Below are 16,043 nucleotides of genomic sequence, written 5' to 3'. Positions count from 1 at the left end.
TCCGAACTGCGCTTTCGTCGCTCTGTCTCTCTCGCACTAGTGGACGTGCCGTCGGGGTGCGAGAGAGGCGGACCTGGCCGTACCTGTCCGTTCTGCAGCGCCCTGCCCTGCTCCCATTAGCCGGCTTTGGCTAAACGACGGCAGGGCCAACAGGCCGGCACAGCCAGGCACAGCCAGGCACAGCCAGGCACAGCCGCAGTGCCACGGCCCGCCACCGCCACCGCGGGCCTCTCGGTGTCCGCGGCGTCCGCGCGACAACTCACAAACAGCCCGCCCTGCTGGCCCTGCTGGCCCTGCTCCTGCGACCGAGAGGGTGGCCGTTGTGGGGAGGCTGAGGCCGGGGGCGGCCGCGGTGGTGAAGGGGGCGACCCCCCGAGTGGAAGACAGGAAGGCTGGGCTACAGTGTCCTCGTCGGGCGCGTTCGCGTTGCTCCCCGCCATTTTTGCATGGTCTCTCTTCAAATGATCTGACAACATTTCTATCGTGACCGTATTATCCATGTCCGTTTGGACGTATTAGGCCCAATATTTTTTTCTCGAGTCTTGTTCTGTTGGCAGCAACGGCTTTGGCATCCGTGACCGTTCCAGCTGTTGCTGCGAGGCCGGCGTCGTGGCCTGCCTCGGCGTGCGCGGCGTGGCACGGCGTGGCACGGCGTGGCACGGCACGGCCAAGTCCGCGCGGTGTTAATTGATCGCCCGTGTTTCACAAGTCTACTGGCCACTGGCCGAACGCCACGGCCAGTACAGTGGGGGCGGCGGGGCTAGGCGGGGCGGCTAGGCTCACCCCCACCCTCACCCCCTCCCCACCCCTTGTCCTGGAACCCTTCAAAAAAGGCAGGGTGCAGCAAACTGCGTTTCCTCTGTGTCCGAATCCAAAAATTGGAAGTCGAGGAAAGTCCACCTCTTTCCCCCTTCCCCGCCCCGCCAACCTGACGCGTCAGGCGGGAAGAGGCCCGGCGTGCCTTACTTACACTGCCGTGCCCGCTGTGTCGGGCCTGCGCTCTTGATCTAGCGGACGAACACTCGTCTAGCATTTAACCTACACGCCGTGTGCACCATCAACAACACGTCCACGCACGCACACACACGCACGCACACTCACACGTACGCGCGGCCGGGCTGGGCCGGGCCTGTGGCCGGGCCTGGTCAGGCGGCGAAGGCGCTGCAATCAAAGCCCCAATAAAAGCATATATATGAAATTAGCCTGCTGGGTACCAGTGCCGCCGCGCCCTGGGCTGCCCTGGGCCTGTCCGGGCCGTGCCATGCGCTCATGTCTTCCTTGATGGCCCGACTTCGGCTACCGTATCCGGCGCGGGGCTGCGCGGGCACGGAGGGCAACGCCCGGCAACGCCCCGCAACGCCCCGCAACGCCCCGCAACGCCCCGCAACGCCCTGTCTTGTCTCGACGCTGCCGGACGACATGGGTAGGTAGAAGGCTCAAAATCTGGACCTCCACGAGCAACACATGACACGCGTGCTCGCATCTCATTTTTCAACCTCAAGTTTGCTTGCTGCCACCCTTTGGTGACTATTGTTCGGAAAAACTTGTACGTTTTGCTACCTCTACCAGATACTTTGGGTGAATTTGAAACTGTCCAGAAGGCGCGCGGCTCACCGTGTCGTGTAAATGTGCCGGGCTGCGCTAGGGCTCTCTAGTGCTCTCTGCGGCCGCTAGAGCGCGCCTCGCGCCAGGACAGCCAGCCAGTTGGGTGGCCTACACACCCGGAGTCCTGGGGCGTCCCCCTCGCGCCAGAGGGGTTGCCTACTCACCGGGCGCGGGCTGGGCCTTCGCCGCAGCGAACGCCCGAGGGGTTGCCTACCCGCCAGGCGCCGAACCGTGCCCGTCCGGTTTGAACTTCGCGCATCCGCGTTCATGTCTTGCGCCAGGGCGAGAGGGTAGTCACTCAAAGTATTCCGCGTACCCGCCTCGGTATTCATATTCTTGGGTAACAATTACCGCCACTTACAGAGGCTCAATCACCTTTTGACCAACTTGCGAGACTGGTGCTCCCGAACGAGCTGTGCTTAAGGCATTTTCGAGGCGGGGCACGAAAGAGTAGGGTCTTAAGTCAGCACTTAGAGAAAGTCAGCAAAAACCGCTACTTTTAGAGATTAATAATTTATAAGAGGGACATCCCTTTTTATCCTCGCTCAGCATAATGCAGCATGACTGCGCTTCGCTGCTGCCGATGCGGTCGCTCACTGCGTCTCATTAATATCGTTCACTATTGTCACTTGTCACTGCACTGGTGGCTGCGGCTGGCAGCGCAATGGCAGCGCGCGGCTGTGGTGCAGGCGGGAATCTCAAGTAACTGCGCCGAAGGTTGTTCGGGGTCAGCGCTTGGCTTGGCTTGGCCGCGCCGAGCCGGTGGCTTGGGGCTCGCAATCGCAGCCAACGGAACTGTACTCGAGCCGCAAACTACCCGCGGTACTCTGTGGCACTCTGCTGCCGGCCGTGCCGGCCGTGCCGGGCTGCTGCAGGGCGGGAGCGACGTCCCGTGCACCATTCACGCCACCATTTTCGCAAACGCTTTCCGTCCCACTTATCAGTGCCGTAGGCCCCAACACCCCCCTCCCCCCCCTCTTTCTCTCCGCTCGCCCCACTCGACGATAAGGCTTGTTAGCGCTGCCGTGGCGCTGCCTGAGCTGTTTTGTGGCGATTGCCGCATTTGCTGCGTATCTGTGAATGCCGCCTGCTGTCAGCCGGTCCCTTGGACGGTCCGCACTGTGGCTGCGGGGCTGCGGCAAGTACTCGGGCAATCTGAAGGACCCCGACGCTGATTGAAGCCTTAGGCCTTGTCTGCACTCGATGTCTGTCCTCGACCGGCGTCCTTCAGGCCCAGGCCGACCTTCGGCCTGGGTCGGCCTGTTCTTCTCGAGATATGCCGAGGCCTTGCTGGTAGTTTTGCTCTCCGATTTAGGAAAGGACTCTCGGACTCGGCGCGTTGCATGGGTGCGAGAAAGGCAGGCGGCGCGTCATTTTTGCGGCTCCGGGCTCGCATTTGAGGCCCGCAATGCAGCCCGCCGCTGCCCGCCCGCGGCCCCAGCCCCGTTGCGGCTGCGAAACCAACCCGCTGGGCCGCGAACCGCCTCCCGTCTGAGTGGCTCGGCTCGGCCCGGCCCGGCTCGACTCGGTCCGGCTCGGCTCGGCACGACGGCTCGACTTGACTCAGTCAATCCCCGCGCCTCCTCGCGATCCGGTCGAGGAGGTACCGAACGCCGCGACCTGTCCTAGCGCCGCGCCGCGCCGGCAGCCGTGCGCCACCGCGGCCCGGCCCGTGTCCTGCCGCGCCCCGCCGTGCCGTGCCGTGCCGCACGCGTGCCTTTTTCGCGAGTGCCGCCGCGGCCTGCGTGTTGGCGGCGCTACGCGAGCGCTACGCCACAGCTGTGACAACAAGACCCAGTCCCGTCACGGCCGCCTCGACGGCGACGGTGGCGACGGCGACGGCGCGCTGCGGATGCCGCCCCAGCAGCCCCAGCAGCCCCCCGGCTGTCGGCCCGGAGGCCCGCAGGCCCGCAGCGCGGAGTGCAGTGTGGTCGCGATAGTGCAGTGCAGTGAAAGTGATGTGGTGATGCGGCGCGAGACCCCCTCGGATACAGCGGGGCGCGGATAGCGGCCAGATGGAGTGGTGAGTGCTCTCGCTGCCTTGGGGCCCGGCGCGGCACGCTGACGCAAATGTCTTGTTTCGGGCCTTGGGGGCCAGGACCGCGGCTGCCGGCCGGGTCGTTGGATTCCCGCGCGATTACACGTGCTGCCGACTGCTTCCGAGAGTCGTCTTCGTCGCTCTGTCTCTCTCGCTCTCGCGGGGCGTCCCGTGGAGGTGCGAGAGAGGCGGGCGGCGTCGCGGCTTCTTTGGCGCGCTCAGGTTATGAGCGGCGCACGAGCAGTCGCCTCGTCGACGAGACGAGACGAGTCGTCGTGACGCGGTCACCGCGAGAAAATAAGACCACGACGAAACCCGCGCGGCAATTTGGCTCGTAGTTTCCAAACTGTGCTCTTTAAATGTGACGTGTGGACGCGCGGAGCAAAATAATACCCTGGAAACCGGTGCTGTCATGTATCCTGGCTTGTTTGCGACTGGAACGGCCGCCGTTTAGCATACGACTTGTCGCGCCGCGTCGATTCCAGTAAACTGGAAAGGTTGGCGTCGGTGTGGGAGTGCATCCTTCGCGACAACCAGCCTCAAAGCACGGCGATTGTCTCTTGAGGTCCGGCTAAAGTTCAACGCAGTTCCACCGGTAGCGCCAAAGGCTAATATTTTTTCTGTCGAGCGTTTCTTCATCGAACTAATCATCACCTGTCGAATCCACTGGGGCTGTTTAACATCCAACGCCATTGCTGTGTCGTCACAGCAAACCAGTCGGATGCAGACGTCTGCTCTGTTGACACGTGCCAAGCTAGAGAGATAGATGTATGTGTAGAGAGAGAGGGCGAGTATCGGGGCCCGGACCGGCCGTGTCACTACGTCACTACGCGGATGATGGCTTCCTGAGGCCGCGGAGCGTACGCCGCGTACGAGAGAGGCCGAAGGCGTGTATTGGCAAGGTTTCTTTAAAGTGGCGTGTGTGTTTGTACGTGAGCACATCGCAGTCCGGAGGAGCATCTCCAAGGTGTCTTTGACGACTCCGACTCCTTGTTGTGGTGGAAGAAATCTCTTTGCAAGATGTGCCCGCCGCCGCGCGAAGCAGCGACCGATTACGTCTCTTAGAAAGTCCTTTGCAGCAGGTGAAAGGTTGGCTACACCGAGCACAGCTCGCTGTACAGTGTCCGTCGCCCCGGTGCCGCTGTCGTTGTCGTTATTTCAGCAAAGCATTCTCTCTTTTTGAAATCTTCTCGTTGTTTTCGATGAGAAACGCGGAGCGTGCGCCCCCCGTCGCCTAGTCCTAGTTCCTGGGCACCCAAATTTTTTCCCAGTGTACCTGCAGCCGTGCGTGCACGCGTGGTGCGAAATTCGTGTACTTCCCCGCTGGCCGCAGGGTTGGCTGGCACGGCCGGCAGGCGCGGCGCGGCTCCACGGCGGCGCGGCGGCCTGGCCACGGCTTGGCGGGGCCTGGGCAGGCCTGGGTCAGGGACCATCAAGGTGAGCACCGGAAGGCCTTGAGTGGTTCCGCTCTGTGCTGCTGCGCTGCTACGCTACTGCCTGGACCTGGAGCAGCGAGCCGGCCTGGCCAGCCCGACGGGCAGGAGAGCGTGCCGCGGGGGGGGGGGGGGGGGGGGGGGCGTCTGGGCAAGCACGCCCCTTTCCTACGGCCAGCCGCGCCAGCCGCGGTGGCTGACCCCCTCATTCATAATCTGCCAACATTATAATGTCGCTGCTACGCCACTGGGAGTCGGGACGGCGGCGCGGCGCGGCCATCCAGCATGTCCAGCGTGCGGCGTCGTGCAGCGTCGTGCAGCCACCTCGCCGACGAGACAAAAAGAGGTCGCGGTGACGCGGCTTCCGTGCCAAGTGCACGGCCTGCACGGCCTGCACGGCCTGCTCGGCGAGGCGGCCGCCTGTCCTCGCATGTTGAGTGCGTACCAACAAGACACGACCCAACACGCCGCCGACGCCGACGCCGTGCACCGGGAGGGCAAAAAAAAAAAAAAAGTTGTTGTGGTTGAGTAATGTGCAGCTGGAAATTTCCATCGAAAATAACTGTCTATCAGCGCGCCGATGCTCCGCAGCCGGTCGAATTAGCGCCAAATTGGCGCGCGTCGTTTGCAATTATTCGCAGTGGAGGCTGTGGAGAGCGGTGCGCCGCGCGGTTCGCCGCCGGCACCACGTCCTGCTGGACGACGACGACGCCGGTGGGATCTAGGGGCACTTTCGGCGCGGCGCCTTGGGGCTGGGTGGCGTCGCCGCGCAGGCCTTTACCCTGTACCCATCCCCACTTCCAACACTTTCTTCACCGCAAAGCCACCATGGTGCAGACTCAGAGCTGGCTCCTCTTTATCGCACTCATGGGACGCGAGAGAGACAGACAGACGGCCGAACTGCGTGGAGTCGCCAGTGCGCCAGTACTCCGCTGCCAGGCAGTGCCAGCCGGGCTACTTTCCCCCTCCCCCCGCGTTTTGGCGCTCTATGTTCGGGTAGTCCTTGCGCGCGGCGTGGTGCGGCGCGCGGCCCGCCCGTGCAGGACAGGCGATTGTCAGGCCGCGGTAATATGGGTCAAGATTACACGCGCCGCGGCGGGGCCCGCGCTCAGCCCGCGGTGCGGCGTGGGCCTCCGGCTGTGTGGCGGTGTTTCGGCTGCCTGACTCGGCGTTTGCCCGTTTGTCCGACGCTTCCTGGGTAGGGCCCTGGGCCTTGCCCTGGGCAGCCGGTTGGCCCGGCCAGCGCAGCCCGGTGTTCGTTTCGTTCTTCGTTCTTGATTTGGCGGTGCGGGCCGGCCGAGCCATCTCCCTGTTGGGCCGCTTCGCCACGCTTTCTCGTGCTCGCCCGGAGCCGAAGGGCGGCCGTCACGGCGTGGCGGCGCCTTGGCGTCGCCTTGGCGTCGCCTGCACTGCAAGCAGCGCGAGCGAGGCAGCGCCTCTCCGCGCTCTCCGCCCGGGGGCGGCGGCGCCTTGGCGTCGCCTGCACTGCAAGCAGCGCGAGCGAGGCAGCGCCTCTCCACGCTCTCCGCCCGGCCGGCGGCGGCAGATTCTCGCCGGATGCGGACAAGGCGGGCGCGCTGTTTGGGAGACGCTGCCTCCGCGGCGTCGCGCAGGGCAGGGCGCTGGGCACGTGTGGCCGGCGGCGTGCAGGCGGCGTCGCAGTCCGCGTCCCGCGTCGCCGGGAGCCCTCGCCGGGTATCCTTATTTGGGAGCACTCTAGCGGCAGCCTGCCTGGGCCGGCCACTCGGCGCCACTCGGCCAGCAGGCGGCCCGGCACCGCGGCCCCGCGGCCCGCGCACCAGGACTCTGAGGACGTCGCACGGGAGGCCCCGCAGGACGCGCGGACCCGCCGGCCCACCCGCAGCCTCTCTCTCTCTCTCGGACCCGTGCGACGTTCCGTTTGTCATCGACGGAGCGAATTGGTATCGCTGGCTTTTAATGCCCTCTTCGCATGCACACCCCGAACCCCCCCGAACCAAGTCCCGAACCCCACGCTCGTCTGCGTCACCCAAACGCCCCGCGTGTAAACGCGTCGAGCCTAATTAATGATTTATCGCCATTGTTATTTATTATTATATTCATGATTCATCATTATTCGTGACACTGTCGCACCGCGCGTTTGTTACCCCCCCTGTCGTAGGCTTTTGAAAGACGCGAATTCTCAAGTTATGGTCCGAGGAGTGGATTAATTGGATCATGGCGTTGTAGTAAACGCGTGCGTCGTTAGCTCATGTGTTGTGTGCCTGTGCGTGTTGGTTTGTGTGTGTGTGTGGGGGGGGGGCGTGCTCTCGAATAAGCCCTGCGCGTGCCGCGTTTCGAGGTGGCGATGCCTTGCGATGCCGATGCCCCCGCTGTGTTGCTGCCGAGGCGTCGCGGCGTCGCGTAATTCGCAGCCTCGGGTCACGAAGGACCCCGAAGGACTCAGGAAGCGGCGCGGCCAGTGGCATTGAGGTGTGCCAACTGTAGTAACATTTTTGTTGCTGTCCCTCCCACCGGCCGTTGTTGTTGTTGTTGTTGCTGCTAGGCCAGTCGTTGTGCTAGCGTGGAAAACTTGGTCCAGTCGGCCGGGCCGCCGCCGGTTCGTTGTAAAGTCACCGTGCGGCCGGGTTCAGGCAGGTTGCGTCCAAATGGTTTGGGCACTTTCTTTTCTCGCCGCCGCCGCGCTAAGACGCTGGTTGGGCAGTGGTTGGGCAGTGGTTTGGCAGTGTCGCGCACTTGCGTCGACACGCTCGCCGGTCTGGCGTTGCTTGTCGTTGCTTGGCGTTGCCCGGCGTGTGGCCCGCCCAAAGGCCCAAACCGGCTCGCCCGTCCAGCCCCCTGTCCAGCCCCTTGTCCAGCCCGTCCCGCAGCGATCGGCTGCGCGATTTGTCTTGTCTGTGCAGCGGCCGCGGCATTGCCATGGCATTGCACCGCAGGACCGCAGGCCGGGCCGCCAGCGGCCACAGCCAGCGCGAGAGAGACAGAGCGACGAAAACGACTCTCAGTCTGCTGGGCCAATTTGCCGCCCGACTCATTTTGCTGTCCTTTCTTTGTGGAGCGGACTGGTTGATGTTTCCGTGCGCCGCCTGGTGGGAGGAACACGAATGAGACGCCCGCAAAACAATAGACACATTTGCGCGCGGGTAAGGATCGGAATCAATTCCCGGCAGAGTGTGCCCTGCGCGCTTCATGCCCGGGGCTTCATGAAAGTCAATGCGGAGTGCAGGTGCTTAGCCGTGACTCAAATCTTGCGAGACCAATGCAAGACCGGCGTGCCGCCCTGCGGGGCCTTGCAGTGCCCTGCCTGCCCTCGCGCCTTCATGAATAACAAACCCGACGATACGACCGTTTACCTTTTCTTTTGAAGTGCGCGCCGCGCCGTTTCCATGTTGGAGAGGGCGGGCGCACCGCGGCGCACCGGCCGACGGCGACAGCGCCTGACTTGGACGCCGAGGCGGGAGGCTTCGAGAGGCTCCGAGCTCCGTGCGGGGTAGGCAACCCAGCCGCCGCGCGTGCTGTCCAGCGCGCCTATGCCGGCTGTTGCGGGCGCCTCGCCCCGCCTGGCTTAGCTCCTCGGCTCGGCTCGGCTCGGCTCGGCTCGGCACGCCGCTGCTCGGCTCGGCCCCGCCACCAGCTTGGCGTGCTTGGCGCAGCTTGGCGGTGCTCCGTCGGCTAGCACCGGCCTGACCGCGTTGACGTCAACGCCTCGCCTCGCCCCGCCCCAGCCCGCCACGGCACCCATCCTTCCAATTATTTCCGCGTTTTTGTTGAATTTTCAATGACCCGCCAGGCCTCCCTCCAGCGCCTTGACGTCGCCGTTTTCACTATTTGAGAGTTTATTCTCCCATTCCAGCGTTCCAGCGCGCTGGCCGTTGTCCCGCGGAGCGCGCTCGCAGTGGAGTCCCACTGTTCTAGGACTCTAGCTCGCAGCGCTCACGCGCCGCCGGGGCGCCCTCCTTTCACCTCCGCTTTAGATCCTCTAGATTCTAGAGGTAGTTTGCATGCCGTGAACACTTCATCAATCTGTCACGCGCGTCCGTGCGCTGTGCGTGTGGTAACGTGTGTGCACTGGTAAAACAAAGGCATATGCCCTTTAGGGCATAAATGCTCTTTTACGCCCTTGCAAGGGCATAAATCGTTTTATGCCCTTGGGAAGGGCGTAAATGGTATGGGAATTTCAAGCAAAATTTCGTTTACGCCCTTTAAGGGCATAATTTTTATGCCTTTGTTTCACCAGTGTGGCTGTGTACTTGTGTCAGTGACGGTACCCGGTAAAAACTTCCGGCGAGTCAAATTTGCAAAACATTTGTCAGAACATGGCGGGGTCGGTTTCTAAAGTTATCTTGACAACTTAATCGAAATGGATGTTCACTCAACGCTGCAAGTGCATCAGCGCGGTACGTACGTGCTTTCTGCGTTAAAACGGGCAAAGCGAGTTTCTGTGAAGAGAGTGGAGAGTGAGGATGGCGTGGCCGTCGGCGGGGCGGAAGCGACGGAAGGCGGACTGCAGTGCATCAGCGCGGGTAGCGTCCGGTGTCTCTCGACTGCAGACCCACTGCGAGAGTCATCGCTCTGTCTCTCTCGCACCTAAACGGGACGCTCCAAGAGTGCGAGAGAGACAGAGCGATGAAGACTCCTTCCGAATCAGCTATAGCTGGTTGGTTGACCCATTGCGCCGGTTCGTCTTCTGCGGGTGCTTTCGGCGAGGTCGCCTGCCCTTGTCGCCCCCACTAGGCCCCTTCCCTCTCTGTTGCTCTGCTCGCGGGGCTGCCATTTTCGGGGGCCTTGCCCCGCGCCCAGTGGGCTGATTCCGCACAGTGCTTCGCTCGCACCGACGCGGGACGCCCCGCGAGTGCGAGGGAGACGGGTGTCCTGGCATCGCGACCGCTGGCCGCTGTCCTGGAGCGTGGCGCGGCGTGGCGCGGCGTGGCGGTTATCTTCCAGCTGGAGCCTTGACACGGCGACACGGCCGGGGCACGGCCAGGGTGCCACACTGTTTGGGGCTCCGCTCCGCACTCCGCCTCGCTGCGCTGCGCACCGCCGCCTCGACCTTCGCGGCCTCGCCGAGCCTAGCGTCGCAAGGCGTCGCAACACTGAAAAACCAAACGTGGTCTAGACCGCATCATTGGTGTGGTCAAATGGATGCCATTTTGACCGCATCAGTTGGTGTGGTCTAGACCACGTTTGGCCACGTTTGGTGTGGTCTAGACCACACTTAACGCCCCAAACGTGGTCTAGACCACACCAACTGATGCGGTCAAAATGGCATCCATTTGACCACACCAGTTGGTGCGGTCTAGACCACGTTTGGTTTTTCAGTGAAGGCGTCGCAAGGCGCGAGCGAGCCCCTGCAGGCTCGAACAGTCCATCTTCGCTCTGTCTCTCTCGCACCGCTGCGCGCTTGCGGGACGATCCGCTAGTGCGAGAGAGACGGAGCGACCGTTTGGTGGAGCCCGTCGCGACGGAGGCGCTGCGCACTTTGTAACTGGAGCGGCGCGTGCAGTCGCGCCTATGCTGGCTAAGCTCGAGCTTCGGGCGTCTAAGTGTGCGAGTCGAGGCGCGGCTCCGCGGCACTCGGCTCGCATTTCACACGGTTTAGAATTAAGACGCTGCGCGCGCAGCTCAGCGCTAAACGGGCGCCGCATTAAAACCGAGGAGAAAAATAAATGTGTTGCTGCTCCTCTGCGCCGCTCCGCGCTGTCATGAGTGAGGTGGGTTGGGTGGGGGGTGTCCTCAACTCAGGTGCAGAATGCACGTTCCGGTCGGCTCGGTCCACGCGTGTTGTTAGGTGGCCGGCGTATGACGTAGAGACCACCCAGCCCGATGTGACGAGCGAAGTCCTCACGCCACAGGAACTACTGCGAAAAAAAAATTAATAAAATCTACAGTAGCAAAAAAAAAGTCCGACAAGAATCTGTCTGCGCCGTGTCCGGCGAGACACAGTGCGCAGTACAGTCAATTAAAACGTTGATAAATGTTCTGCGGCCGCGTCTAGTGTCGTGGGAAGTTTGCGAGTTGCAGGCAAGGCTCCTGGCGGAGCGTGCGGTAAAATCCTCCGTGAACTCTCGGACAATTTGTGGAGCAGAATCTCCGCGCCTTCTCTCTCCCACTTGGGTCGCTTGGTGATCTTTTCTCTCCTTTCCCCGCGCACGGTTCACCGACACCGCGAGCGGCCGGCGGGCCCGTCGCGCAATTAAAAGCAGCGCTTTTGCGAGTTACTGCCGTTTTTTCTCTTTTTTTTCCCCTCGTCACTCTCGGCGTACACGTCGTCTAGCGGGGCAATAAATAAGGAGCGTTCAGGTTGCTGTACCGTATGGTTAGTTTATTACGGCGGGGAAATGGCGGCCGGCTGGCGGGCGTGCCGCGGGCGTGCCTGCGGGTGTGGCGCGGGGCACTTTCGATGATGGACTTGCGCAGAGCACGCATGCCTAGCCTCGGCCGGCGAGCGCCGCGAGCACGCCCTGCCCTACACCTTCACGTTGCAGACACTCGTGACAAATCGTGCGGCTTGAACCATCAAATCACACCGGAGCGCTCACGTCGACGTCACTGCGGTGTCGCCTATCTCTCATGCCTCTCTCCACTAGGCTCTGTAGCAGCACGTTCACTGAAGTAGCTGCCCGTCCGGGGCCGTCCGAGGCGTTGCGCTGGAGGCGGTGGCCGTCGCCGCCCTTAGTAACGCCAGGCGGCGGGAACCGGGAGGAACCGTCGGCAACGCCGGGCCGTTCATTTGCGTGTCGCCGTGACGATGTTCGGGATGCGCTTGGGGCGGCCGAGCGCGACCAGCACACACTTTGTTCTCTGGCACGCAGCAGGGGGTGGAAACTCCTACGGCGCGGCTGAAGCCAAGCTCGGCGCGCCGCGCTACGCCACGCCACTGCCCAGCCGGCCGGACGGCGGGCGGAGACGGTCTGCCGCCGCGTCTTTTATTGCTCAGAAATCACTTAAAAATTGAATGTTATGAGATGCCATGATTTTTAAACAATGGATTAAGACCCAAGGAATCGCCCTGTCACATTCATTTTGCCCAAAACTTCCGTCATTTCGTACAGTTTGTCGAGAAAACTTGCGGCGGAGCACGAAAATCCAGACTGCAGTTCATATTTTATTTTTTATCGGGTATTTTGGTTGCTCTGACACGTATAGTGTAAGCGAGTCAAAGTTTCCTTGTACTTTCCTCTATCCAATGCGATACGCGGATGTTGAAAAAGACAATCTGCAAAGAAATGCACCGTCATAAAAGATGCGACGGCGAAATGACAGTTTTCGGCAACATTCATTTCCCGCTTGGATTATAATTTCATCTTTGAGGTTATCGAATAAAGACACCTCCTATGCCATGTCAAATTTTATGTAGATTCCAAATCTGTCCTCGGATTTGAAATCCGTTAAAGGATTGCTGAAATCGAAACGGATTAAGTTTGACTTGTAGAGGTTATGTGTACGTGAGCTCTACGGCTAACCTCTACAAGTCAAACTTAATCCGTTTCGATTTCAGCAATCCTTCAACGGATTTCAAATCCGAGGACAGATTTGGAATCTACATAAAATTTGACATGGCATAGGAGGTGTCTTTATTCGATAACCTCAAAGATGAAATTATAATCCAAGCGGGAAATGAATGTTGCCGAAAACTGTCATTTCGCCGTCGCATCTTTTATGACGGTGCATTTCTTTGCGGATTGTCTTTTTCAACATCCGCGTATCGCATTGGATAGAGGAAAGTACAAGGAAACTTTGACTCGCTTACACTATACGTGTCAGAGCAACCAAAATACCCGATAAAAAATAAAATATGAACTGCAGTCTGGATTTTCGTGCTCCGCCGCAAGTTTTCTCGACAAACTGTACGAAATGACGGAAGTTTTGGGCAAAATGAATGTGACAGGGCGATTCCTTGGGTCTTAATCCATTGTTTAAAAATCATGGCATCTCATAACATTCAATTTTTAAGTGATTTCTGAGCAATAAAAGACGCGGCGGCAGACCGTCTCCGCCCGCCGTCCGGCCGGCTGGGCAGTGGCGTGGCGTAGCGCGGCGCGCCGAGCTTGGCTTCAGCCGCGCCGTAGGAGTTTCCACCCCCTGCACGCAGCAGCGGAGCGCGGCGGCGCGGCCAGCGCGGGGCCGCGTGGCGGGGCGGGGCGGGGCGCTCAGTGACGTCAAACCGCCCCGCCCCGCCCCGCCCCGCCCCGCCCCGCCTCCTGTGGCGCGGAACGTGTCAGCAGCTCGTCCCTTAGCGAGCCGAGCCCACTGCGACGTACCCACCGTCGTCCCGGAGCGTGCCGAGTGCGGGACGACGACGCGGACGACGCGGACGACGCGGACGGCCTACCTGATGGTACCCGAGCGGTACCGCCCAATTGGCTCACTCGTCTGCCGGCCAGTGAATATCAAAGAGCACTTGCCAATTTGTGTGGATGTCCGCCTTGGTTTGGGGGCCGCCTTGCCCAGTCTTGCCGCCTAGTTGGTCGGAGGGGTGACAAAGGTGCAGAAACCGTGGTTTGGGCTGACTCTCACGACGGGGCAGACTTCTTTGATGCCTCCTTTCACATTGCCTCTGCCCGCGGATCGCGACCCGCGTCGCGGTTTGATTAATTGTCATTGTGCTGGCGGCGGTGGCGTCCAGGAGAGCGGTCGGTCCTCGCGTCCTCGCGGCCTCCGCGTCCGCGCGCGATGCTATCAGCAAAACAGCGGACGAGTTGGCATTTGCATAATCAAGCCATCGGCAAAGCCGCCGCGCGGGGCAAGCCAAGCAAGCCAGGTCTTGGTTTGTTTCTGTTTGTTTACCCCGAAACTCTCGGCCTTTTTGAGGGGGCGAACGCCGCGCCCGCCGCTGCTGTTGTGTTAATTAATTCCGTGTGGGTTTAATAAAAAGCCCGGCAGGTTGGCGGCGTCTCTCTCGCACTCGTGGGGCGTCGTGTATTCCCGTATGGGTGCGAGAGAGACAGCCTGACGAGACCGCCCGCTCGGAACGGGCCAGCTGTACACGCGGAGTGCGGAGGACCCCCCAAATCCATAAGTCTGCGGCCAACTGGCGCGGCCAATCAGCGCGGCGGCGGCTGCGGCTCTACCCCACGCTCCAGCCAGGGCTGGCCAGGGCCACACGCCGCGCCCGGGGTATCGACGGCGTCCTGACCTTCACCTTAATTCAATATGGAGCAAAGTGAATGAGTGGAGTGCAGCAGCAGTGGGCCAGACCGCCAGGACGCGGCGGCCGACGACTGGCGGTCTGATCCGCCCCGGGCCCAGGCCCAGGCCCAGACCCATGCCCAGGCCCCGCCGCGTGCAGGGGCACCGAGGGGTTACCCACTCCGGGAATCATGTGTACACTCAGTCCGGGAATCATTACTAAATCTTTCAAAATTTGATGGAAAATCCTCAAAGTTTCAATTTAAAGTCATGGTAACCATGTGATACACACAAAAACATTCAAATACAAAGAAAATTTTCGAAAGTTCTCTCTTTTTCTCAGAGATATGTTCTGGGAATCGCGGGAATCCGGAATCGTGTGTACACTAAAGCAACGAGTGGGTAACCCCTCGAGGGGCACCCACTCCAACAGCTCCTCCACACGCTGCAATCAGCGCGGAGCGACGAGCGAGGCACTCGGCCTTTCGGACGCACTCCGCGGGCCTGAGCCGGCCGGGACAACCGTAAATAGACGGTAACAGCGCCCACTGGCCACCGCCAGCCCCACTGTAACGCGCGCACCATCAGTCAGCCCCGCTGGATGCTAAATGTGACGTCCCGCGTCCTCGGCCGCCGTGTCCGGCGGGGCCGGCGGGGCCTCAACTCAATGCAGCCGGCGAAAGTTGTTTTTGTTCGCTGTCGTCCGCGGGCCTCGCGCCATTGTGCTCATGTCCAGAATGGAGCCAGCCAGCAGCCGGCCGATGAAGTCCTCGACCGGTCAACGGGCCGCGCGGCGAACGGCGCGCATCGGTCGCCGTTAGGTCAGATGCAGGCATTGGGTCGCGTTGGGTGAATCCGTGGAGCGGTTACTGTTTTGCTGAGGTGTGTGGCGTGGCGACCGTGTAGTGTGGCAGCGGCGGCCGTGGTCGACGCGGCGGGTATCTGGAAGAAGCCTGGCGATTAGAGGGCCTTGGCCCTGACGGCCTGGCAGCGCTGGCAGCTCCGGCCCCGCACCGCTCCCTCGAGCAGCGCGTGACTTCCAGATCCGGTGGTCCCATTGGCTTGCCGCTTCCGAGCGCGACGATTAAATGGCCATGCTCTGAATTTGTTGTTTGTTGTTGCAGCCTCGCCGGCGCAGCGGGCTCGTCGGGCTTCTGGAGCCGGCGCCTGGAGGAGGCGGACGCCGGGGCCGCCGGGGCCGCGCCCTCCGCGGACGGCCTCGACGCCATGTCGCCGCACCCCAAGGGCCACCACCACAGCCCCGGACCCGGGCCCGGGCCGCCCTACAGCGGCTCGTACCGCAAGTTCGTGAACCACCTCGTGCGGTCCAACTTCTCGGACAGCCTGGACGATGACTCCACGTTCGTCGGCGTGGACAAGCCCCCCGTCTCGGAGATGGACGGGGAGGTGTCGCCTCCCAGACCACCACCCAGGGCACCGCGCGCCGCCCCGCGGCTCAGCAGGCCGCCCAGCCTGGCCAGCTTCTCGACGCTCCACGAGGACGCCGACGAAGGGCGGCTGCAGGGCACGGCGCATCCGACGACGCTTCCACCCACTCCCGAGCGGCCGCCCCGCCTCGCGCCGCGCCGGCCCGCACTCCCCGCCCCACCCCCCGGGCCGCCGCCGCGGCCGCCGCGCGCCCCGCCCCGCCAGTCGGGCGGCGCGCGAGGAGCACGCCACCGCACCGCCGGCACCGCCAACGCCAGCGCACCGTCCGCCGCGGGGCTGTTGCACCCAGCCGTCGAGGCAGCCGTCGAGGCAGCCGTCGAGGCAGACGCGGGGCGGTGCGGCCCAACTGCCTGCAGCCCGTCGGCCTGCACCGCGGCCAGCTCCAGCACGCCGGCCGGCGAGGAGGATGA

General features: G+C 62.3%; 1 protein-coding gene across 1 annotated transcript in view; it reads left to right on the top strand.

The window, feature by feature from the left end:
* Positions 1-16,043, top strand: part of LOC117643290 — a 17,757-nt gene extending 1,714 nt beyond the window's left edge. Inside the window, exons 2-3 of the mRNA XM_034382100.1 lie at positions 15,309-15,762; positions 16,020-16,043. Coding sequence (XP_034237991.1) covers positions 15,309-15,762; positions 16,020-16,043 — 478 coding nt within the window. The remainder of the gene's footprint in view (positions 1-15,308; positions 15,763-16,019) is intronic.

The sequence above is a fragment of the Thrips palmi genome, unplaced genomic scaffold (assembly GCF_012932325.1).
Source record: "Thrips palmi isolate BJ-2018 unplaced genomic scaffold, TpBJ-2018v1 HiC_scaffold_1, whole genome shotgun sequence".
Lineage (NCBI taxonomy): Eukaryota > Metazoa > Arthropoda > Insecta > Thysanoptera > Thripidae > Thrips > Thrips palmi.
Note: the sequence above shows the minus strand (reverse complement) of the source record. Positions and strands in the feature narration are given on the sequence as shown.